We start from the raw sequence: 23,294 nt of genomic DNA on the forward strand, positions 1-23,294 counted from the left end.
CCTCATGTTCATGTTCCTACTTCTTCCTGCTCTCTGAAAGTTTCACTCTGTGGAGGATCAGTGTTGTCAGCACACCCCCCCCCCCCAGCTTCACAGAGGTCAAAGGTCGTCCATTCATTAAATGTAGTGAACTGGATCCAGATGTTACAGATACATTCAGCTCCACACGCCATCAATCAAGCAATAAAAAAGTGTCAATCAATCAATAATCAGTCAGATAAATAAGTGAATCTGATCTCTTTGTCCTGTTTCCTGCAGGCGAATCCTCCACAGAGACCTCAAGGCCAAGAACGTCTTCCTGAAACAAAACCTCGTTAAGATCGGTGAGTTTCCTCCTCCCGCTGCTGCAAAGGCTCATGGGACCTTCTCTGTTTGTTTGAGCTCTTACTGAACATGTGTGTGTTTGTGTTGATTCTCTCTGTTTGTGTTCACTGACAACAGAAACTGTAAACATGGGAACATAAATAGATGCAGTTAATTATGAGTCTGTTCCAGCAGCAGGAAGTGGATTCACTCTGAGCCAGCACACACACACGCACACACGCACACACGCACACACGCACACACGCACGCGCGCACGCACACGTGCATATGGTGTAACATGTCATGTGTTGTGGCTTTTTTTATGCACCTCAGTGGATGAATCGTGATTGGTTTGACTCTCTGACCACACTTCCTCCCTGTTCAGTCAAGGTCTGGGGCCAGTTGCACAAAACACCTTAAGTTTTCTACTTAAGACACTTCAGGTTTAATTTCTCCTCAGCCGAGGGAGTAACTGAAGGGTGTTGCAGAATCTCTTCAAAGGTTTCCTTAGTTAAGGAAAAACACGGAGGCATTTGCAGCAGTGAAAGAGATTTTACAACGGTAAAATTATACTGTTTCCATGGAGACCTCATATTTGCGGTCATCAGCCCTTGTGATACGTGTTATCACTTTTGGGAAGCTGGACATTAAAATTATTAGATTAAATTAAATTAATTTTGTGTCGTGTGATCTTCACATTGATGTCAGCGATACAGGCTCTTATTTTGACAGCTGCAGGTCAGACGTCCAGATCTTCTTCCTGCTCTCCAGAGGATGAACCTCCTCTCAGGACAAACCTCTGCTCCTCCTCTGCTCACACTAAAGACTGATAGATGTTGTTCCTCGTGTGTTTGCAGGGGATTTTGGTGTTTCCTGTCTGCTGATGGGATCATGTGACCTGGCCACCACCTTCACAGGGACGCCGTACTACATGAGTCCAGAGGTGCTGAACCACCAGGGATACGACTCCAAGTCTGACATCTGGTGAGGTTTCTTAAAGGAGCCGTTTCTCTCACTGTCAACAAAACAAACACAAACCAACAACATGTCATCACTTCCTGTCTTCCCTCCTCTGACTGAGTCTCAGGTCATCGGTTCCTACTGAACACGTAAATCTTTAAAAACACTCATTTCTCAAACAGCTGCTCAGTGTAGCTTTTATCAAACAAACAGGAGAAAACTACAGAAGCTCAGGGTTGTTTTCCTACAGAAGAGGATTAGGGCCACATGTGTGTGTGTGTGTGTGTGTGTGTGTGTGTGTGTGTGTGGGTGTGGGTGTGGGGGTGTCATTCTGTAATGTTTCTGCCTTTCATCCCAGAAAAGTCTGTTATTCCTGGCAAAAAAAAAAAAAAAGACTTTGCCTTTCAGGGTTTCCGTAGCAACAATAACTTTGTTGTTTGTTTTGACTGTTTTCAGCCGCCCCCCCCCTCACTAAACACACTTTCTCACACACACTCGCTGTGGGCAGTACACAGTCACATTTCTTTAGAACCAGCCTGGGCTCATTTTCCTCCGCTGTGATTGGTTAGGCGCTGGAGGCTGCACAGGTGCATTGTGGGAAGGATGGAAGGACTCCTGCAGGTGAAGAACAAGAATTAATTTAGTTTGTTTCGCTGCAGGAAGGAGAACGAAAATCAGCTGAGTCACGTCAGGTTCAGACGACCTGCATGAACGTCGTTTACTCCACAGACCGAGGCCGAGCCTGAAGCTGTTTGTTGAATTTAGGGAACAGGAACATCTCTCTGATTGGGTGAGATAAGTCGTGTCCCTGAAGGCATCAGGCAGGATGACGAATCGAACACACGGTCAGTGAACTCAGCTGATTCCTGATGTGATTAATCATCAGATGAAACAGGAGCTCAGAGGTTCGTCCTGAAAGAGTGAAGGATGAGACGAACATCACTGCAGCGCAGCTCGTCTCTTCACTAAATCCAGTCAGAGAGACTCTGAGTCTTTGATCTGTCAGCTGATGAGTTCAGGTGTGTTCAGATCATCACAGCTTCAAACTAAATCACTGAGTCAAGAGGGAACTTCTGTGTTTGCAGTGTTCAGGTTAGTTTCATTGATCCAGACTAACGCGTCGTTATCAGGCTAAAATGATCACGTTAACTTTCGTGGTTCTTCACGGACACAGGTTTGATCTGTTAATCTCAGATAAAGTTAACTTGGAGGAGAATGAGATTGGCTGATCAGTTTGATCCTCGTTGTTCTGTTGGTCTAGCTAATTAACCACCTGCTTCACTTTCTGCCGCCTTACTTACCTCTGTCTGTTTATGACCTGACAATCGCCCACAGAACAACATCCGTCACCTCGGCAACAGTTGGTGAACCTACGGCTCTGCTTACTGTCTGTCTCCAATTATCTACATGAACAAACATGTTTATCACTCAGTAATTACTAATTAACTACATCTCTCTGTTCCATTAATATGTTCACATGCATCTGTCAGTTTATTACTAAGTACTGATCCACTGTAACAGGGTCAGATACAGGGGACTCAGCTTGGTCCTGTCAGTTCCCCCTGGAGGCTGCAGCGTTCATCACACCCAGGGTTGCCAGGTTTGTTTTCGTCCCTCCTCCATGACGAGACTGTAGCAGATGAAATGAGGCTGAACTGTGTGTTTGAATCAAAAACAGTTCATCAAACCCAGCACTGATCAGCTGACCTAGACCCCTGCGACCCCCCCCAAAACCCTCAGGTTCACCATGAGTCACTTGTTGTGTGGGCGCTCAGTTCACAGAGTTTCTAACAATGATCAAAGTCCTGGATGATTGTTTGACACGTGTTAATCTGGTTTGAACATCTTTATGATATTAAGTTTCTTTGGGTTTGATATTCATAGAAAAGTTTATGAGGCTTTAGGTGACATAAACAGACAAATTTATTTATTTATTTAATTATTTGTAAGTTTTTCTATCGCTACATAGCTAGCGTTAGCATTAGCAGCTGTTTACTCACCGGTCAGGAAGAAACTTCATTCCTTCACTCACCAGCATCTGTCTCCAGAGGTGGAAATAAACACCAATGCTAACTCTTGTTTATGCTACTGAGGTTAGCATGCTAACCAGCTAGCGCCGGTCCGTCTCGTCACTTTCCGATACCGAGTCACTGTGTGCTGTAATCTGCCCTGGGGCAGCAGCTGCTCAGAGGAAAAGATATAATAAAATATACAAGGTTATAAAAAGGGACTTCATTATAAAAATGAAGAAACCTGCATCACTTTCTGCTGCTAATTACCCCCCCCCCCCTCTCTGACCTGTTCTTCACTAATTATAACAACCGACCTCTGACTGCTCTCTCTCTCTCTGTGTGTGTTAGTTAATGAAGGTGGGCTCTTCTCGTTAGGAACCTTGAGTGAAATGACCTCTGACCTCTGTGCTCTCTCAGATATGATCCGAGTGTTTAAAGTCTCCAGTGGCAACAGACACGTCCAGATGTTTCCTGATCCTCCTGGTTTGTGCTGGTTCTGAGTCCAGCTGTTGATCTGGTCTGTGCTGGTTCTGGTCTGCAGGGCTCTGGGCTGCCTCCTCTTTGAGATGTGCTGTCTGACTCACGCCTTCCGGGGGCCGAGCTTCCTGTCTGTGGTGATGAAGATCGTGGAGGGAGAAACCCCGACGCTCCCCGCCTCCTTCTCCCCTGATCTGAACTCCGTCCTGCAGAGGTGAGGAGGAGGCTCCGCCCTCCTTGTGCCTCCAGGTAAACTGTGACTGGAGTATCAATACAAGCTTTTCTCCTCTTCCACTATCTGAGTTTTTATTCCTTTGCCTGGAGACAGTCTGAGCCGGCGGCCATCTTGTTTTCAGGTTGTCCGTGTTATTCATTCTCGTGGACTCGATATCTCAGAAACACTTTGAAGGAACTTCTTCACATTTGGTACAAACATTCACTAGGACTCAAGGATGAAATAATTAGATTTTGGTGGTCAAAGGTCAAAGGTCAAGTTGACCCCACAAAACACTTTTAATTAATGACTGATTATGAGTTTGAGGAGGCTGATCCTGACTGGACGGACAGCTCCTCCTCACACATGAAACCACTGAGACATGATGAACCAGCTTCATCCTCCTCTTCCTCCTCCTCCTCCTCTTGACACAGGATGCTGCACAAACAACCTTCGTCCAGACCGTCAGCTGCAGAACTCCTCAAGACCAAGTTCATGGAGAGACACATGCAGGTCTGACACACACACACACACATTCTGTAGTAACTGTGTGTGTGTGTGTGTTTGTGTGTGTTGCTGTGTGTGTGTGTGTGTGTGTGTGTGTGTGTTTGTGTGTGTTGCTGTGTGTGTGTGTGTGTGTGTGTGCGTGTGTGTGTGTGTGTGTTTGTGTGTGTGTGTGTGTGTGTGTGTGTGTGTGTGTGTGTTGCTGTGTGTGTGTGTGTGTGTGTGTGTGTGTGTGTGTGTGTGTGTGTGTGTGCGTGTGTGTTGCTGTGTGTGCGTGTGTGTGTGTGTGCGTGTGTGTTGCTGTGTGTGCGTGTGTGTGTGTGTGGCTGCAGGCTTGAAGAGAGATAACACATTAGGGTTTTTATGGAACCCGTTGCCATGGTTTCCACTGAAATATCATTATGCTGATGGGTTTCCATACTGCACCGCGGCACTATGGGATGTCACAGAGTGTGTGCTCTGAGGAAACACTCAGACAGAGGAGATGATCATCTTCCTCACATGAAGCTTCTCTCTGTTTCGACAGAAGATGAAGATCAGGTTTGAGTTTGTGTCGTCAGGAGGAGAGGAAGATGCTCAAGTCATCGCCAAGAACATGTAAGACTCCTCCTCCTCCTCCTGCTCCTCTTCTTTTCTTTTCCCTTTCACATTCCTACTCCTCTCCTCCTCCTCCTCATCATCAGATGATGATAAAACCTCCTCCTGATTATATATCTTCTGTTCTGTCTCTTCTTCTTCTTCTCCTCCTCTCTTAACCACTCCCTCTCTTCAGTGAGTAGCTGCTATAATTAGAGCAGCAAGTGGTGAGCTTTGTTACACACACAAACGCACACACACACACACACACACACTCACAGCCACACACACACAAACCACACACACACACACACACACACACACACACACACGTGAGACAGGTCATTTTAACGCCATGTAGGAAGAAGAAAGAAATGAGTGTGGTGGTTGGACAGTCCCAGGTGATTGACAGGTGTGTGTGTGTGTGTGTGTGTGTGTGTGTGTGTGCAGGCAGACAAAGGTTCACCTGCAGACACTGAGGGAGAGGTCGGAGGTAGAGAAGATGACGCCCAGAGAGAGAATGAGGCTCCGCAAACTGCAGGCTGCTGATGAGAAGGCCAGGAGACTGAGGTAACACACACACACACACACACACACACACACACACACACACACACACACACACACACACACACATGAACTGGATCAGACTCGTTCTTTCTCTACAGGAAACTGGCTGAGGAGAAATATGAGGAGATCCACACCCGGAGGAGAGAGCTGAGGAGCCGCCATTTTGAAAAAATCAGTGTGGACGTTCTGAATGTGAGAAACTGTTTAAATCATCCATCCATTTTAATCTGAACCTGTTCTCAATGTTTTTAAACTGAATGTGTGAAGTGATATAAAAGAATGTGAACTAGCTCTTTTGCTCCAACCAATAGGAGAGCAGAGAGGGCGGAGCCTGTCAGACTCTGCCAATCAGGAGCCACGATCACCGGTCCACAGGAGGGTTGCAGCCAATTGAAAGGCAGGATGAGTCAGAACCAGAGCTGCACGGTGAGTCATCATCAACATCGTCATCATCAACATCATCTTTATCATCATCATCGTCATCATCTTCTTTTTCTTTATCATCATCATCATCATCATCATCATCTTTATCTTTATCATCATCATCATCTTTATCTTAATCATCATCTTCATCATCATCATCATCTTCATCATCATCATCATCTTCATCAGCATCATCTTTATCTTTATCATTATCATTATCATCATCATCATCATCATCATCATCATCTTCATCTTCGTCATCATCATCATCTTTATCTTTATCATCATCATCATCATCTTTATCTTAATCATCATCTTCATCATCATCATCATCATCTTCATCATCATCATCTTTATCTTTATCATCATCTTCATCATCCTCATCATCATCATCATCATCATCCTTATCTTTATCATCATATTCATCATCATCTTTATCTTAATCATCATCATCTTTATCTTAATAATCATCTTCATCATCATATTCATCATCATTATCACCATCATCATCTTCATCATCATCATCATCATCATCATTTTCATTATCATCATCATCATGTGCATCATCATTATCTTTATCATCATCATCATCATCATCATCTTCATCATCATCATCATCATTTTCATCATCATCATGTTCATCATGTTCATCATCATTATCTTTATCATCATCATCTTCATCATCATCATCATCATCATTTTCATCATCATCATCTTCACCATCATTGACATCTGACGACTAAAATCCTCTGGTTCACATATCGAACCTAAAAGGTGTGAAAAGTGTCTGTGACTTAAAACTACATAAAAGTCAATGTTGAGCTTCTGTCAGACAAACACACTGACACATGATCATACAGGATATGATGTCATCGACAGGCGACCAATGATACGTAACTATGATTAAATCACAGATTTCTGTGGTTGAAAACACATGTCACATGACCATTCACGTACACTGAGCATGTGCGAGCCGGTGTAAACAGGAAGAGAAATGAAAGTGAACAACAGCTTCTGGCAAAGACAACAAGCTCAGTAACACTGTAATTCATCAGGACACTGGAGTTACCTGGAGATTTCAAAATAAAACACAACCTGGAGTTTTCAAAATAAAATAGAGTTCCTGAAAGTCTCTGATTTAGAAATGAAGCAGTAAAGTGAAGTGTTTTAAAACTGTGTGTGAGTGTGGACGTAACCATAGGAACAAAAGCTGCAGTGTTTTGTTTTTTTTTATAAAGCATGGCCACGCCCCCCTGTCAGATAAATGTGGTGCAGTGAGAAGTCCAATATTTCCATCTGAAATATGTAATATGTAAGTACTTGAGTAAATGTACAGAGCTGAGCTGCTGCCTGGGTTTACCGCTCAGTTCCTCCGCGGGGACGAGGACTCACTTCAGAAGTATTTGGACTCTGAACCAGGATGTCGATGTTAACTTTTGATTTTCAGAACATTCTTTGTTCGTCGTCGCTGTCACTCCACCTTCGTTTCTCTTTACAACTCAACCTGCTATGACTGACTGAGACGCTGCCTCTCATCTGACCTGGACGTGTGATGAACCAAACAGCTGTGAGGTCAGCTACGAGCGCTACACGTGTCACTGGGGATTACCTGGAACCCTGTAGGCCCCCCTGAAGTCCCTGGACCTCAGGTCGGGAGCCGCCTATGAGAGATCCACCAGGACTGATGAGGTCTGTTGGATCAGCTCACAGCTGGAGAACGGAGGTGAGGCCGACGCTGCTGCAGGAATTCAAACAGGAACAGCGGAAACGTCTTTGTCTGTCATGGAACTGAAAACAGCGACACGTCTGATTGTTCCTCGGATGCAGATGTGATTTAGGTTTTCAGTGTTGAAGAACCTCAGGTTCAAACACAGAAAATATAGATGCACACCAAGAAAACAAAACCAGACTTCATTTAATATTCTAATATTTAAATATTTTTCGAGGGCAGCGGGTTCGTTTCCCCTCCAGCAGTCAGAAGAAATGTTTCTCATTCACTGTTGGTGAGTCAGCTGTCAGAGAGTCACATGGGTTCATGTTCAGGACTCGGCTCCAGCTTCAGCAGCAGAGACTCGGAGTGAAGCTCTGGACGAGTTTAAAGGGAAACGTGGACGAGCTCTTTGGCTCATTAGTGAGTTTCAGATGTGTGTTTGCATCAAACTGCTCAGGGACACATGATGAAACCTGAGGAGAGATTCTCTGAGATGGAAATAAAAATCAGTTTGGAGAGAAATAAAAATGAAAAGTTGTGCTGATGTTTTCAGCTGCTTTAATCTCCCGCTGAGAACCTGAACCTGTAAACTTCAGTTAGATCTTTCTCAACACGACCCTCCTCTTCCTCCTCAAGAGAGAAGCTGGTGTGTATGTGTTGTTTTCATCAACCACGGTAACGTGTCATTGGTCGCCTGTTGATGACATCATATCCTCTATGATCATGTGTCAGTGTGTTTGTCTGACAGAAGCTCAACACTTTTTCCACCTCAGTGTTTTTCGGCTCGTTATTAGAACCAGATGATTTTAGTCGTCGGACGTCTGGACCTGAAGTTCTAAGAGAAACAAGCTGCTCAGCTGCAGCTGCTGGAGACATCCTGACCTCTGTCCTCTGGAGACATCCTGACCTCTGTCCTCTGGAGACGTCCTGACCTCTAGAGACGTCCTGACCTCTGGAGACGTCCTGACCTCTGGAGACGTCCTGACCTCTGTCCTCTGGAGACGTCCTGACCTCTAGAGACGTCCTGACCTCTGGAGACGTCCTGACCTCTGGAGACGTCCTGACCTCTGTCCTCTGGAGACGTCCTGACCTCTAGAGACGTCCTGACCTCTGGAGACGTCCTGACCTCTGTCCTCTGGAGACGTCCTGACCTCTGTCTTCTGGAGACGTCCTGTCCTCTGGAGACGTCCTGACCTCTAGAGACGTCCTGACCTCTGTCCTCTGGAGACATCCTGACCTCTGTCCTCTGGAGACGTCCTGTCCTCTGGAGACGTCCTGACCTCTGTCCTCTGGAGACGTCCTGTCCTGTGTCACTGCAGAGCGTCAGTGAATCTCTGATGTCTGAAGTCAAACTGTTTTATTCAGAGTTTCTCCTGGTTTAATCTGTGTTTGTTGTGGAGAGGAGGAAACTCTGCTGCTGCTAGAAGCCTGAACCACTGAAGGAATCGCACCAAAGAAAATAACTCCCATGATTCCACGCTACTTCAATGTCTGTTTGTTATTGTTTTGATAGAGAGACCCCCGGAGACAGAAGTTAATTAGTCATTGCTTTATCACTGAAGTGTCAGAATGACCTCTGACCTCCAGGCCGTCTTTAAATATTTAAAAAGCTCAGTGGAGTTAGTTACTGAAACATTTCCAGCTGCTCTCTGATGAGTTCCTGTCTCTTTATTCAGAGTTTTATTTCTCTCTGAATCCCCAACACATCTGCTCCCAGAGCCCCGCCCTCTGTCTGATCCCAGTCTTGTGATTGGCTGACAGATGGAGAGACTGTCAGACCTCAGAGAGACACATGAATTAAACATCTTCTGTTTTTAAAACTCTCAGACCTCGTTAGCAGGAATAATTATCCAGACAGAGCTCCTGTTAAACTGACAAATTAAATCCTTCCAGACTAAAGACTTGGGGAGTTTTACCCACTTTTTTTCTCTCTGTCCCTCACTGGTGTGTGTGTTGATAATTTAACGAACCATGGACACTGTTAATTACATAGGATAAAGAACAGATTACATAATATAATAAACACAATTGATTATTTTTTACATTAATGCTCCATTTTTTTCTGATTCTGCAAGGTTTGGATGGTGGGTCCAGGTGGGCGGGGCTTGGTGACTGCTTTGCTGTGACATCACAAAGTTCCAAAAGTCCTGACGGCTGGTTTTAAGGCTCAGTTTCTGAATACAGGCTGTGTGCATTTCTCTGTGGACTGAGGCTTTGATACTTTCACAGTATTAATATAGAACCTAGACCTGATCTATAATCAAACAATAATCATTATAATCAATCATACCTTTAGACTGGATGGAGCTTTAACAGACTCCTCCTCACCTGATGTCGACTGTGATGGAGTTTTATTGTAGTTGAACAGATTTACAGTCTGTTCCACATTTAGTTCAGCCTCTTCAGCTCAGTCATTCTGAAAGAAATAATGTTGATTAACTGAAAGAGTCTCAGCTTTAATCTGAGCAGCTTCACATCTGTGGTGACAGGACCGTGTGACTGAGTTAACCTGTGTCACCTGTGTGTGCAGATATCCCAGAGGACCCTCAGGCTGCTGAAGTTTACTACAACCAGGATGGATTTGACTCGTGTTCAGAGGACGAGGAGACGGAGACACCTGCAGAGACGCTTTACCTGTCTGACCCACAGGTGAGTCTCAGTGGTCAGCTGATTTAGTTGCCCTCCAGATTTTGATCGTCCTCCTTTGTTTCGTAACTTTTACAACTTTTCATGCACCCAGTTTCCAGTGATCAGTAACTCACTGTCACACACAGGAAGTCAACACTTCATTCTTAAACTGTGCAAATTGATCGAGACAAAATCCACTATTCAGTTTATTTAGTTTCTATTTTACAACGTTTTTTCCTCTATTTGAGGAATCCATCATTCTTCTCGGGTCGCACTGGCAGCAGGTTAACAAAGGTCGTTCACACATCCCTCACACACACACACACACACACACACACACACACACACACACACACGCACACACACTGAACATGATGTGAGAAGGTTAATTTTGTGTCTTGTTTACGTTCAGCTCGTCTTCATTATTATCCTGTGTTGAAAAGGCCAAATATAATGTTTATCTCACTAATTAGGACAGCCAAGCATAATGTGTGTGTGTGGTGTGTGTGTGTGTGTGTGTGTGTGTGTGTGTCTCAGAATTAGCACGGATTATCATGAAACACACAGGATTCTGTAGGTGGAGGATCTGGAGGAGCTTTTGATTTCAGCTGCTGGTTTCATGTGTTTTAATATGATGAGAAGCTTCGTTTGTTTTTGGGCTCAAATTATCATAATATGATTCTCACACACTGAGCTGAGCCCAGTAAAACCTCTAATTAGAGATTTAAGACACACACACACACACACACACACACAGGACAGGGCGTCCTGACATGCTGTTAACTACGATGCACATTATTAGCAGCTTATTTGCTGTGAAAGAAAATAATTCAAAAAGTGCATCTGTGCATTTTTCCTCAGCTGTTAATAATAATTTAATTTATTCACTGTTTTTAAAACCAAAGTTCACAAAGCTGCATCTCAGCAGATAAAATGAAGATGTGGAAAATAATAATCCAGGGTTTGAATAAACTGAAAGGAAACACAGAGGAAGAAACATTTGAACTGAAGGGAAATAAACTGCAGGTAAAAAATTCAGGATTTTAAAGCAGTTTGTACGTATTTTGCCAGATTCCAGCTGCTGGACTGATCGATCAGGTGATCGATCAACAGCTCAGCTCAGATTATCACCTAGACTTCTTGCAGGTCAATACTTCCTTCTTCCCTTTTCCTTCTTCATTTCCCTTCACAGTCAATTTGCACAAAGTATCTGCGTCTCTCTGTCGCTGTGTTTATTCGTTTGTTTAATTTGAAAAACTAGGTGGTTTTTCAGATTATTCCACAAAAGAAATGGAAACACTTTGCGTTGAAGTCACATGACATCCAAAGACAGTGCAGACGATTGTCTTTGTGTCCTCCGTCAGATACCAGAGGTTTGACTTCCTGTCATGACTGGACCACACGTCTTCATCACCTTCCATTAAACACAGCGGAAACACAAACATCCACAATGTGTTCTGTCGACTTTTCTGAAAAAGAAAATCACTTTTATATTCTGCAACAGAAACGTGTCAAACCTGAGGACAGAGTCTGGTTTGAATAAACGTTACTGGAGCTGTCTCTGGTCGAACGCGAGCCGGGCGTCAGTGTTTATGTTCAGTGTGAGCTCCACACGCCACACAGTGGTTATTCAGCTGAGTCACACAGTGAGAGAATAAGAGATTCTAGTTGTGCACGAAGGAAGACGATATCTCAAGCCTGAACTTAAAACTAAAGCTAAAGCTAAACCTGAACCTGAACCTGAACCTGAACCTGAAGCTAAAGCTAAAGCTCATCCTGAACTTGGAGCTAAAGCTAAAGCTCATCCTGAACTTGGAGCTAAAGCTAAAGCTAAACCTGAACCTGAAGACAAAGCTAAAGCTAAACCTTCAAACAGCGCTCTATACCTGTGGGGACCTCATGGGTCAGTGTGTGTGTGTAGTCCCCACCAGGATATAAAAGTAAGCCCACACATACACACACAGACACTCTTCCAGGTCTACAGCTCAAAGACGAGTCAGATCCTATTGTTCAGTAAACAGGACCTCAGCAGCCAGGTCGATCACAGTCACTACACCGGGCCGAGGGGCGAGTTCAATATACTCTGTAGAGAGAGAGAGAGAGAGAGAGAGAGAGAGAGAGAGAGAGGTTTTGAAAGCCAGCAGCCAATTTGTGGTCGGGTTTAAGAGGGTGGGAGGCTGAGAAAGATTAAACCTATTTGTCACTGCTGATAATGATGACAGGAAAAAACGGAGAGAGGAAGAGAAAAGGTGGAGCTGGATTATTAGAGAGAGAGACAATGAGAAACAGCCTCTAAGACTGAGCCTTTATCTCCGGTTGTTGTGGAGAGGAGGAGAGGAGGAGGTGTAATACTCTGATCTGGACGATGGTGAAAATGTTTGATTTGTGTTTTGTGGGAAAAAAATGTTTTAGATTTAAAACCAGAAACTTAGATTTTTATAATTTTATAATTAAGTTTTCATGTTTCCTCCTCTCCACAACGAACAGAGCAACTGATTCTAACTATTAAAAACACTGAACAGTTTCACCTTTAACCCCCTGAACACCAAACCTTGTGGGCGGCTGGAAAAACAGGATGAAGGATGAAGAGCAGCATTTCATCAGTTTGACTTCCTGCTCACTTATTACAGTCAATGGAGAAAAACAGGAGGCAGTTTATTCTCCCAGATAATGAAAAATAATCTTCCCTGTTGTTCAGCAGCAGTGGAGCGATGCAGAGTGATACAGGGAGGGGTGGAGTCTCAGTGGGAGCAGCTCCATCTCTCTCCCTGTAATCAGGTGAGGAGAGAGCAGCAGCCTCCATCACTCCTCTCCTCCTTCACATCCCCTCAGGACTTCATCAGCTCAGTGAGAGTCAGACCCGAGGCTGCCTGATGAGGATTTTACTGCCACACAACACGAAGAAACGACAGGATATGAGATGGAGCTGACATGTGATTGAAAGCAATGAATCAGTTTCTCTCATTCACTCACATTAGATGTAAATATATATTTTATATCATGTCGCATCAACCAGTCATTTTCTATGAAGGAGAGAAAATTACAAGAATAAATAAATGTCACTGCTGCTGCTGAGTCTCATTAAATAGTAGAGTCTGTCACACACAGCACATGGAGAATGTTAAAGCTCCTCCAGTGTAAAGGTCTCTGTCCATGTGTAGTGTGATTATAGATCAGGTCTAGGTTCTATATTAATACTGTGAAAGTATCAAAGCCTCAGTCCACAGAGAAATGCACACAGCCTGTATTCAGAAACTGAGCCTTAAAACCAGCCGTCAGGACTTCTGGAACTTTGTGATGTCACAACAAAGCAGTCACCAAGCCCCGCCCACCTGGACCCACCATCCAAACCTTGCAGGATTTGGTTTCTCTGAGTGTTTTTACCTGAAATCTGCTTTATTTTTATTGGATCACTCAGAAAACAGTCAGCCAATCAGAAGAGAGGCTCACAGCCTCCTCTCTTCTGATTGGCTCACCGACCTGTTGTTACTAGAGCTGCAGAGAGAAGCCTGAGAGAGGAGATGTAAAACTACACTGAGATGGTTTTTATATCTTCTGATGGATCAACACTTCAAATAAAACACAGAAGAAGAAGAAACATGGAGCTTTAAAGCCTTTGAAAAACATGGCTCGTCCTCATGTCCAAGTCACAGTGTCAGACTTCCTATATCCAGTAATTTCATATTTTAGTTTAACTTTATTCAGCATCAGTGTCATGTGATCAGCACCACAGTTAATTACATGTGCAGGTTTATCACTTGCTGTTAATTGTATTTGGAGCAGCAGTGAAATCAGTGACTGACTTTCAGAGGTTCACGGAGTGTCTCAGATTAATTATAAATAAATGTCTTCATTATGAAAGTGTGTGACTGCAAACACTCTGTGTGTGTTCAGCAAGAAATTAAATGTATTGTAAAGGATCATGATTCTACAGCTGCAGCAGACTCACAGAAACCAATACAATATATACAATATAAACCAATACAATATATACAATAGAAATCAATAAAATATATACAATATAAACCAATACAATATATACAGTATAAACCAATACAAGATATACAATAGAAAACAATACAATATATACAATAGAAATCAATCAAATATCAATCAATACATGCAACAGTATTGTTAAAATGAAATGAAAATATTGACAATATTTCACTGTGTCTCAGTTCAGCTTGGTCCTTCAAACACTGCATTCAAAGATGAGGTCGTCCCGTCTCTAAGGCTCTGTCTAATGAGTCCAGGAAATGCCAAACATATCCCAGAATTCATTGTGAGATGAATGACTTTTGACTCTGCACATAAAACAGTTGGGTTCTCCTTCACGGTCTATGTAGACTGCGTCCTCCGCAGGATGTGACCCTGAACTGGGACTCAGTCAGTTCATCTGGATCTGAGGTTCTGGTTCTGGTTGTTTCCTCAGGTCAGTGAGCTGGAGGCTATGATGAAGCACATGCAGAAAGTTCTGGAAGAGGAGCTGAGTGGTGAGTCTGACTCTACAACACACACACACACACACACACACACACACACACACACACACACACATAGCAGGTTGGCAGTGTGTTCAATGTGTTTACACTCGGTCAATAAATGAAACAAAGAATCAGATCTATTCACAGCCTTTTAACTCTGAGGCAACCACAGCACAGAAATGATGTAATATCGATCTCACACACACACACACACACACACACACACACACACACACACACACACACACACACACACACACACAGTAACAGCAGGATGTGAAGGACTGACACCTGATACAACAGACGAGGGTTTTGTTCTGTTTCGTTTATAATCTGGTTTTATCTCTTCACTTAAAGGAAACTTTACATTTTACAACCAGTCAGACTGAGGACAAGAACCGAGGAGACAGAGACGGAAACAGAGACAGAGACAGAGACAGACGTACTTACATCAGGCCTGTAGCAGCTTTAGCTTTAGTGATGAAAACACTTCAGGCCAGAAAACTGAACCAGTTCTGCTGCAGTGATGTGAGGATCCTCAGAACAGTCAGCACAGTTAGCATCTTTTCAGAGTGGTTAGCATAGTTAGCATCTTTTCACATTGGTTAGTGTAGTTAACATCTTTTCAGAACGGTTAGCTTAGTTAGCATCTTTTGAGAATGGTTGGCATAGCTAGCATCTTTTCAGAATAGTTACCGTGATTAGCAACTTTTCAGAATGGTTAGCATAGTTTGCATCTTTTCAGAACCGTTGGCATAGTTATCATCTCATCTCATATCAACACAGTTAACATATTCTATTTGTTTATGTTATTTGTTAGCTTGTAACTGGCAGTGGCTGACACAGTGTTAGTGGTTGTGCTAATGCTAACTCTCTCTCTCTGTACTGACAAGGTTTCAGGTGTATTTAGCCCCGCCCTCCGTCCCCACAAGTTGACAGGATTGGTTCTTTAGGTTTGTGACGTATGAAACCCTGAATCTGTTTCTATGAGACTGTCATTGGTTCACTCCAGTTTAAGGTGGAAACACTCAGTCGTGGTGCTGATGATCATTTCATCATCATATGTCTGTATTATATAAAAACATCACATGGATGTTAGCATGTTGATTTTCATCAGAGGATCTTTAAAAGGTTTGTGTTGCTGTGTTTGTTGATCACCACGTCAGCCACCGTTAAAATAACTGAATAAATATAATTATTATATGAAATGAATTTGGTGTGAACGTGTTTGAATTCAGGTGTAATTAGAGTCTAAGTCAGTTGAGTTCAACAGCAGGAACATGAAGTTCAGACTCCATCAGCTGGACATAAAACACCCACAAGGCTTTGGTGTTAATAACTCTGTCCTTCCTGTGGAGACAAATGTTAATGACTGTTTATCCCTGCAGTCTTCTCTCCATCTCTTCTTCACTTTTATTCGTTCCTCTTTCTCCTGTTCACCCCCCACCCCCACTCCCCCTTCATCACCCCACCCCCCCCTCGTCTGCTCACCTCCCGTTGGCCTGGTTCAGTCACAGTGAAACCTGTTCGTCTCACTCCACTGACCTCAGAAAAAAATCAAAGTGCAAACATGAGACTTTGCTGCTGTCAGAGGAAACAGTGACTTCACCTCCTGCCTCGTCTTTACACCTACAAAACCTAGAAACCTTCACTACACTATAAAAACATCAGAAACAGCTTCACCAGCAGTCGACGAGGAGCAGTCTGAATTCCGCTGGCTCTGTCTTTCATATTTAATCATTCACAGTCAGATAAGATGATTTATATTAGGTTTAGCTGCCGGTCTTGAATCTGTTGTGTTTCTATGAGCAGAAATATCAGGAATAATAAGAAATGACAACAGAGAGAATAAATAATACGTTGCCATCTTGGCAGTGCCTGACTCCGCCTACCTCCCAGAAGCGGGATGTGTGTGGAGCAGAGACTTTGGTGCATGCTACCTTAATAAGTAGGGTTGCCACCTTTTATGTGAAAAAATAAGGGAACGCCTGTTAGCATCGTTAGCACAGCTGGGCGTCTTGCTCAAAGGCTGACCCAAGGCTAACTCATTTGCTGGCTGATCAGCTAGTTAACCAGCTAAGCTAATAAGCCAGGTATAGTCAGCACAGATGCTGATATATGCTAATTATTGCTAATTGAGCCCAGTCTTAAAAACTATATTTCAGAGGAATAATTGTTGACAAATAATTAAGATTAATATGTTCTTAAAAAAAAGATAAAATGTCACAATAAAATCAGTTAATTTGTGTTTTTTTTTTAAAACTTTCCATAAGGGATTTAAAAAACACACATATCAGACTAATGAGTCTTTGTCATCGTGTTGATAAAGTTAATTGAAATTCAAACAGGTTTGTTCACAGTGAACAAAGAGCAGGTGGTCAGCTGACACCCTAACCTCAGAAGGTGTTGAGTTGTCTGTCTTGTGTTTTCTTAGTTGCATTGGTAGCTACGATCTGTTCAGCCCTATCAGAAAGGTGGAGGGGCGGGATGTAACGGTGAACCCGTAGATGGAAGCCATGGGCTAACCGAGGCTAACGGAGACAATAACGACGCTCAGGTGAGCCGGAGGTGTAAAGCTGCAGAGAGTAATTAAGTCCAATACTTTGGTAGATACAGAGTTTAGCGACGAGTGACGGACTTTGTGAAGTATGGATTAGGTAACTGCTTTTGTGTGTATGTTTTGCTTTGACGTGATGATGTGTGTTAAGGAGGGAGATGCTAAGCGTAATTTGCGCAGTAGCATGCTAGCGGGATTTGCATTAATTTTCAATGTGCTAGCCGCTAACGTGACTGTGTAGCTAGTATTTGCTAATGTTAGCAGCTAGTTTAAGCTCTCACAGACTCGGTATGAGAAGTAAATGAGCTCGTGGATGAATTAAAGGAGACTAAGAGAATCGTTAATGTCCACAGTGGACCAGGAAATACTGTTTGGACCCGCTGGATGATAGAAGTCTCCCATTCAGCTATCACTCCTGTAACCTGTACCCTCGTTGACTGGTCGCCATGACAACCATCGCCCTGCGCTTCACCTTTCGCTCGTGCTACAGAAAAACTGACGGATTTGTGAGTAAAAACTTACCTGTTCACGTGCTTTTATTTTACTGTGCTCGCAGCAGCAAGTGAACCGTCCATTTGTTTTGGTCATAACGCTGCCTAGCAGCAGTGTTTATATTGTAGGGGGAAGCACTTTTAAGTGTTTTGGGACACATTTAGTGTGTGTTTATTTCTTTTATGTGTTTAAAACAATTTTATAAATTCTTCGTTTGAATTTAACTGTCCGTTTGTCCTATTTGAATTTCTTTAAGGTGTTTTGAGTTAAAAAGGGAATTTCACGAAAAAGAATTATAAAATATACACACCAACATACACCAGACTTCAATGAAAAAAATTCAAATTCATAGTAGATGATTCAGATCTGCACCAACAGTTTACTTGGTTTGTCCCTGGACCAGGACCCGTCACCCCCACCAGGTTCAGAGGAAATGGTGTTCTGTGTAATCCTGCTGACAAACAAACAAACAGGTGAAAACATAATCTCCTTGGCAGAGGTCATAAATCCTGAATTATCAAGACAGCAGTTAAACATGGAGGATGCGTCTCTCAGAATAAAGACCTGACTCTCTCTGCAGGCGAGAGACTGATTATTCTGCCTGACTTGTTGCAGCTCTGTGAGGAGGAAATATGCAGCTGAGTTATTCTACTTTAATGAAAATCATGCGTCATTTAGATGCAAATCAAACCAGCCCGTCTGAAATCTGCTGCTATCTGAATAAAACACATTTAAATTCATAGAAATTGTTCTGCATCAGTTTTGTAAATTCTTACATTAGATATGAGACTGATAATGAAGGAGGTGTTTTCTGTCTTAATATGAATGAGAGCAGGTGTGTGTGTATGTATTTATTCATGAATGCACTCATGTTGTATGTATGCTCATATTTTTACATGTATGTTCGCACATGCTGCTGGTTACAACCAAATCTTAATGGTGAAGCATCAGCTGTCAGTCGGTCTGTCGTCAAGCTGACTCGGTTTTATTCATGTGACAAATAACAACCTGGTAATTTAAAAGATGATTGTTATGAAATCAATTCATTAGTATAAAAGTCTGTCAGTTAAATTATCCCAAAATGAGCCTGAAAAGATTTTCTACCTGTTTGTGAGGAGACTAATGGAGCTGAAGATCAGAGTCTTAAAAACACCCAGGTACTTAAACAGCTGTAAAAACTGCCTCAAATTAAATGGCTAATTAAACTAAATTCATCAAAATATTAACATCAACTAATGAAATTATCTTTTGATATTTAAAAACAGAAAATCAAGAGCCTCACATTAAAATGACGAGTATGAAACTGTCGCGTTGTGGTTTAATTTGCAGGTAATATAGTATATAAAATGCACATTTATTGATCCCTTACTTTATAAATTAAAGGAACTTGAACTTTACACGTCTGTTTCAGTCAGAGTCAAATATTGTTCTTGAGCTGATGAAATATGAATTTGAATCTTTTACTTTTTCTCTTTATATTTGAAGTTAGGGTTAGAAAGACAGAGTCCTTTTGTTCCTGGACAACGAAGGCTCCAACAGCTGGATCCTTCGTGGTCCAACATATCCCAGAATTCACTGCGTGTCGGTATTGAAAGAGTCTGAGTATCACACTGTTAAATGTCAGTATTGTGTTTCAGCTCAGTTCAATAGCTAACGGTACAACTGTTAAAACCAAGAGACTTAAGACAACAAGTTTTAGTGAGAAAAAGTTACGTGTTGTCAAGGTTGCTAGGCGACAGGAGCCGCGCTTTGTGATGCAACGGACCAAAGATTCTCTATACAGAAGATAACGCATTATAAGCAGCGCCAATGGTTCACATGCAGCACGTTTCATTTGCAGCACGTTCCCGTTGTTGTATTTATGAATTTGTAGCTTGTTTGTTATTGGAAGTGTTTAGGGCCGTTGCAGCGTGTTTGCCCTTGTCAGCCACCGTACATCTCGGTGTACTGTCTACGATGGCTGTGAAGGGTTATTGTTGGTTCGTAGACCACGTCTCTCTGAAGGAGGAGACCCCTGAACTGGGACACAGCTGATCAGTCATTGGCTGCACCTCCCTAAGTGTCCTGCAGAGACCAGCACATGTTCATACGTGAGGAAGTCGATCAGTTAAACGAGCGGGTAACATACAACACACAGACCGTCCTCTGTGTTTTACCGACAGCTGCTGCTCCAGGTTACGACCTGCAGAGTCCTGATGATCTGCTGTTGAGGAGCCTCAGTAACAGACCACAGCTCAGCAGCCATAAACAGACATTAAATCCTCTGATATTTAGCTCGGAGTAAATGGACAAAAGACCTGGAGCAGCTCCGAGGTCGTTACCCTGATTTACTGTCCAGTCATTGGCTGTTTGTGCTGCACCACTGTGTCTGACTGAAGATAAAGAGCAGCAGGTTTGTTTTAATTCAGCTGATCAGGTTGAAACTGTGAGAGGATCCAATTCAGACTGAAGGTAAAGGAAGTGGCAGAATATCTGAGGCACTACAACAATGATATGAACTAGAAATCAGGAAAATGTTTGTGAGGCTGCTGTTAAAAAATATTTGAAATAGTTTAAATACTGAAAGGAGTGAAGTGGAGGGTGACAGAAATACAAATGTTGATAGTTAATAGTTTGAAGTGTCATTATTTTGTTTTAAGAGTAAAACACTGAGTGAAGATGGAACTGTTTAAAGGAGTTGAAGATTAATTTGAACTTGAAAGGAGTTAACATCAATGAAGTGTAAGTAGTAATAAATATGGAAGTGTCAGTTGAAGTGTAGGAGGACGAGTGGAGGAGGCCAAAAAATGATAGCTGATGAAAATGTCAACGATGTTAAAGTGGTACTTAAAGTTTCATCTGTGAATCGTAAGCAGCTGAAGTGTCAGTTTGTGTGTGACCACTGAAAGCAGTTGATGTGTCAGTTCAAGAAAGAGATTAAAACTTAGATGTCAGTTGGCAAGTAAAAAGTAAAAGCAATGGAAGTGTCAGTTGATGTGTCAGTTATATTTTCAACAGGAGGCTGAAAAATGAAAGCTGGTGAATTGTCAAAGTATAAGTGGTAAATTTTAGTTGTAAGCAGTTGAAGTGTCACGTGGTAAACACTAACAAGTTAAAATGTCAGTTGAAGTGGGAGATATGGGAATAGTTGCACTGTAACGAATGAAAGCAGTTGAAGTGTGTCAGAGAATCTGGTTTACTGATCCGTAAAGCTCTGTGAGGTCATCAGCTCGTTAACATTTAGAGCTTGTTACAGCTCAAACTTTTTTATAATTAAGAGTGTCATTAGGATTCTGAAACTAAATCTAATGCTGGGGATGATGATATTTAATATTCTGTCTCCAGTGTTTCTCACCGTTCTTTGTTCTGTGGTTTTTCTCTTTAAACCAGGAGATCCAGTGGAGCGTGAGGCCCCCCAGACCTCCCAGGGGCCCTGGAGCCCCCAGGCCCCCCAAGGGCCCCCGATGATCAACAGCAGCCTGCTGGAGACCAGAATCCAACACCTGAGAGAGTGAGTGTGAGTTTGCAGAGCTGGTCCTCTGCAGTGGGTCTTAGGATGAGTCCAGGACTGTGGACAGATTTAAACCAGGACTCTTCATATCCCACAACAACAGCCTGGAAACACAGAGAGGTTTTATATCCACAGACGAGTGGCTTTGAAGCTCAGAGTGAGCTGCCACGTCGTCACCATCTTGGCAGTATCTGACTCCGCCCCTAACTCATAGCTTATCCAAAAATGGTCAAAGAGGAGGGGCGTGTGTCGAGCTGAGACTTCGGTGAATGCACCTGTCACTCAAAGAGGCCACGCCCTCAATCCTCCACAACTTTAGTCCTTAATAAAATGTAAACAGGTGAGTTATATAAACAGGTGTAACGAAGGAGGAAATTAGCTCTAGAGACCAAAACAGTTTTTGTACCAGGCTGTAAACATGTTTATTTCTGCTGTAAAGTTGGACATTTTAACATGGGAGTCTATGGGGACTGACTCACTGTTGGAGCCAGACTCTAGTGGTCATTAGAGGAACTGCAGGTTGTTGGCTTCATGTTTCAGCCTCTGAGACTCAAACCCACTGTGGCTCATATGAAATGAGTCACTTGTACGTTTAGCTATTGTGACATAGCTAATGTTAGCATTAGCAGCTGTTTACTCACCAGTCTAGAGGTACTTCATCCCCTCACTCACCAACATCTGTCACCAAGGTTGCCTCTCGTCTCCGTCACGTCTCTTCTACTGAAGACTGTTAGCATGCTAACCAGTAGCGGCCACTTGTCCAGAGTTCATTCGTGTATCTCACAGTCATGTCCAATCACACCCGCAGGACGTCTGTCCGTCTGTTTCAGTGAACAGAAGAACGTCAATGTTACTCTCAGGATCTGACCTCGTTGTGAAGTCGCAGCAGTTTTGTGGTTAAACAGAAAACGCCGTCTTTGTGTATGGGACAGATGTTGAACAACATTACAGGAACAAGACTCTTCCATGTCTTACATCTGAGTTCTAGTTTCTACTTCTTAGTGAAATAATCAGTGTTGGTTTAAAGTGAGACTGGTGATGAAGCAGATTCAAGTTCATGTGTGAGAGCTGGAGCTGTGAGACGATCAGAGCAGTGAAAGGTTTTAATTGTCTGAACATCACCTGAGGAAGATCAGTGACTTTTAAACCACTCACCTGCGTCTGTCCTCCCTGCAGGTCTGCCTGTCGCCGCCTCGGCTCAGACGTCTTCCAGCAGCTGTATGAGAACCTGAAGGAGGCCAGGCGGCGGCGGGAGGTTGAGGATGAGGACGGCGTCACCGAGGACGCTCCAGAGGATGAACCTGATGTGGGCTTCCAGGTGGACCAGCTGCTGTTCCTCGAGGGAGAGCTGCAGAGAGTGAGACGGCTGCAGGAGGACACACCCCCAGTCTGAAAAACTTTATTTAAACAACTCATCATCACAAAGAATATTTCTTACTTTACAGGTAAACTGATCAGAGCTTTCTGTATGTGCTAGAAGAATTACATTAAACATTTACATGGGAAGTGAATGAGTTTTTCCCCTGAAGTCGAAGCTGAAATAAAGAGATTTAAAGTGACAGTGTTTCCTGCTGCTGATAAACTGGTGTTTTTGTGTGAATCTGCAGCAGCTACAGTTACTAACAGGTTCACAACGTGAGACTCCACCTGTCTGATCCGAGTCCTGACAACACGAAGAAGCTTCCTGCTGAGATCAGACACGCTCACAGAACCAGGCTGCGGGGGTGTGTGTGTGTGTGTGTGTGTGTGTGTGTGTGTGTGTGTGTGTGTGTGTGTGTGTGTGTGTGTGTGTGTGTGTGTGGTGTGTGTGTGTGTGTGTGTGGTGTGTGTGTGTGTGTGTGTGTGTGTGTGTGTGTGTGTGTGTGTGTGTGTGGTGTGTGTGTGTGTGTGTGT

The 23,294-nt window shown here is 43.1% G+C and overlaps 1 protein-coding gene and 1 long non-coding RNA gene across 4 annotated transcripts in view; one reads left to right on the forward strand and one right to left on the reverse strand.

Annotated features, from left to right (window-relative positions):
- nek11 (NIMA-related kinase 11) overlaps positions 1–22,960 on the forward strand; it is a 32,201-nt gene extending 9,241 nt beyond the window's left edge. Inside the window, exons 5-18 of one of the 3 annotated variants that reach the window (XR_008828196.1) lie at positions 259–323; positions 1,161–1,287; positions 3,817–3,966; positions 4,401–4,479; positions 4,997–5,067; positions 5,497–5,616; positions 5,715–5,808; positions 5,928–6,042; positions 10,281–10,399; positions 14,811–14,871; positions 17,297–17,419; positions 17,773–17,925; positions 21,281–21,401; positions 22,578–22,598. Coding sequence is in view for 1 of the 3 variants with exons in the window: in XM_056379829.1 (XP_056235804.1) it covers positions 259–323; positions 1,161–1,287; positions 3,817–3,966; positions 4,401–4,479; positions 4,997–5,067; positions 5,497–5,616; positions 5,715–5,808; positions 5,928–6,042; positions 10,281–10,399; positions 14,811–14,871; positions 21,281–21,401; positions 22,578–22,794 (1,339 nt within the window). In the remaining 2 variants the exon portion in view is untranslated. Of the gene's footprint in view, positions 1–258; positions 324–1,160; positions 1,288–3,816; positions 3,967–4,400; positions 4,480–4,996; positions 5,068–5,496; positions 5,617–5,714; positions 5,809–5,927; positions 6,043–10,280; positions 10,400–14,810; positions 14,872–17,296; positions 17,420–17,772; positions 17,926–21,280; positions 21,402–22,577 lie in introns of those variants that run through there. The other 2 variants (XR_008828197.1, XM_056379829.1) reach the window with 2 other exon arrangements.
- Positions 14,853–18,377, reverse strand: LOC130171718 (uncharacterized). Its single transcript, XR_008828198.1, has 3 exons — positions 17,942–18,377; positions 15,313–15,399; positions 14,853–14,883 (listed from the first exon to the last, which is right to left on the reverse strand). It is a non-coding gene; the product is annotated as an uncharacterized LOC130171718 (long non-coding RNA).
- Positions 22,961–23,294: the final 334 nt, after the last annotated feature.

Source organism: Seriola aureovittata, chromosome 7, assembly GCF_021018895.1.
Source record: "Seriola aureovittata isolate HTS-2021-v1 ecotype China chromosome 7, ASM2101889v1, whole genome shotgun sequence".
In the NCBI taxonomy this organism is placed as follows: domain Eukaryota; kingdom Metazoa; phylum Chordata; class Actinopteri; order Carangiformes; family Carangidae; genus Seriola; species Seriola aureovittata.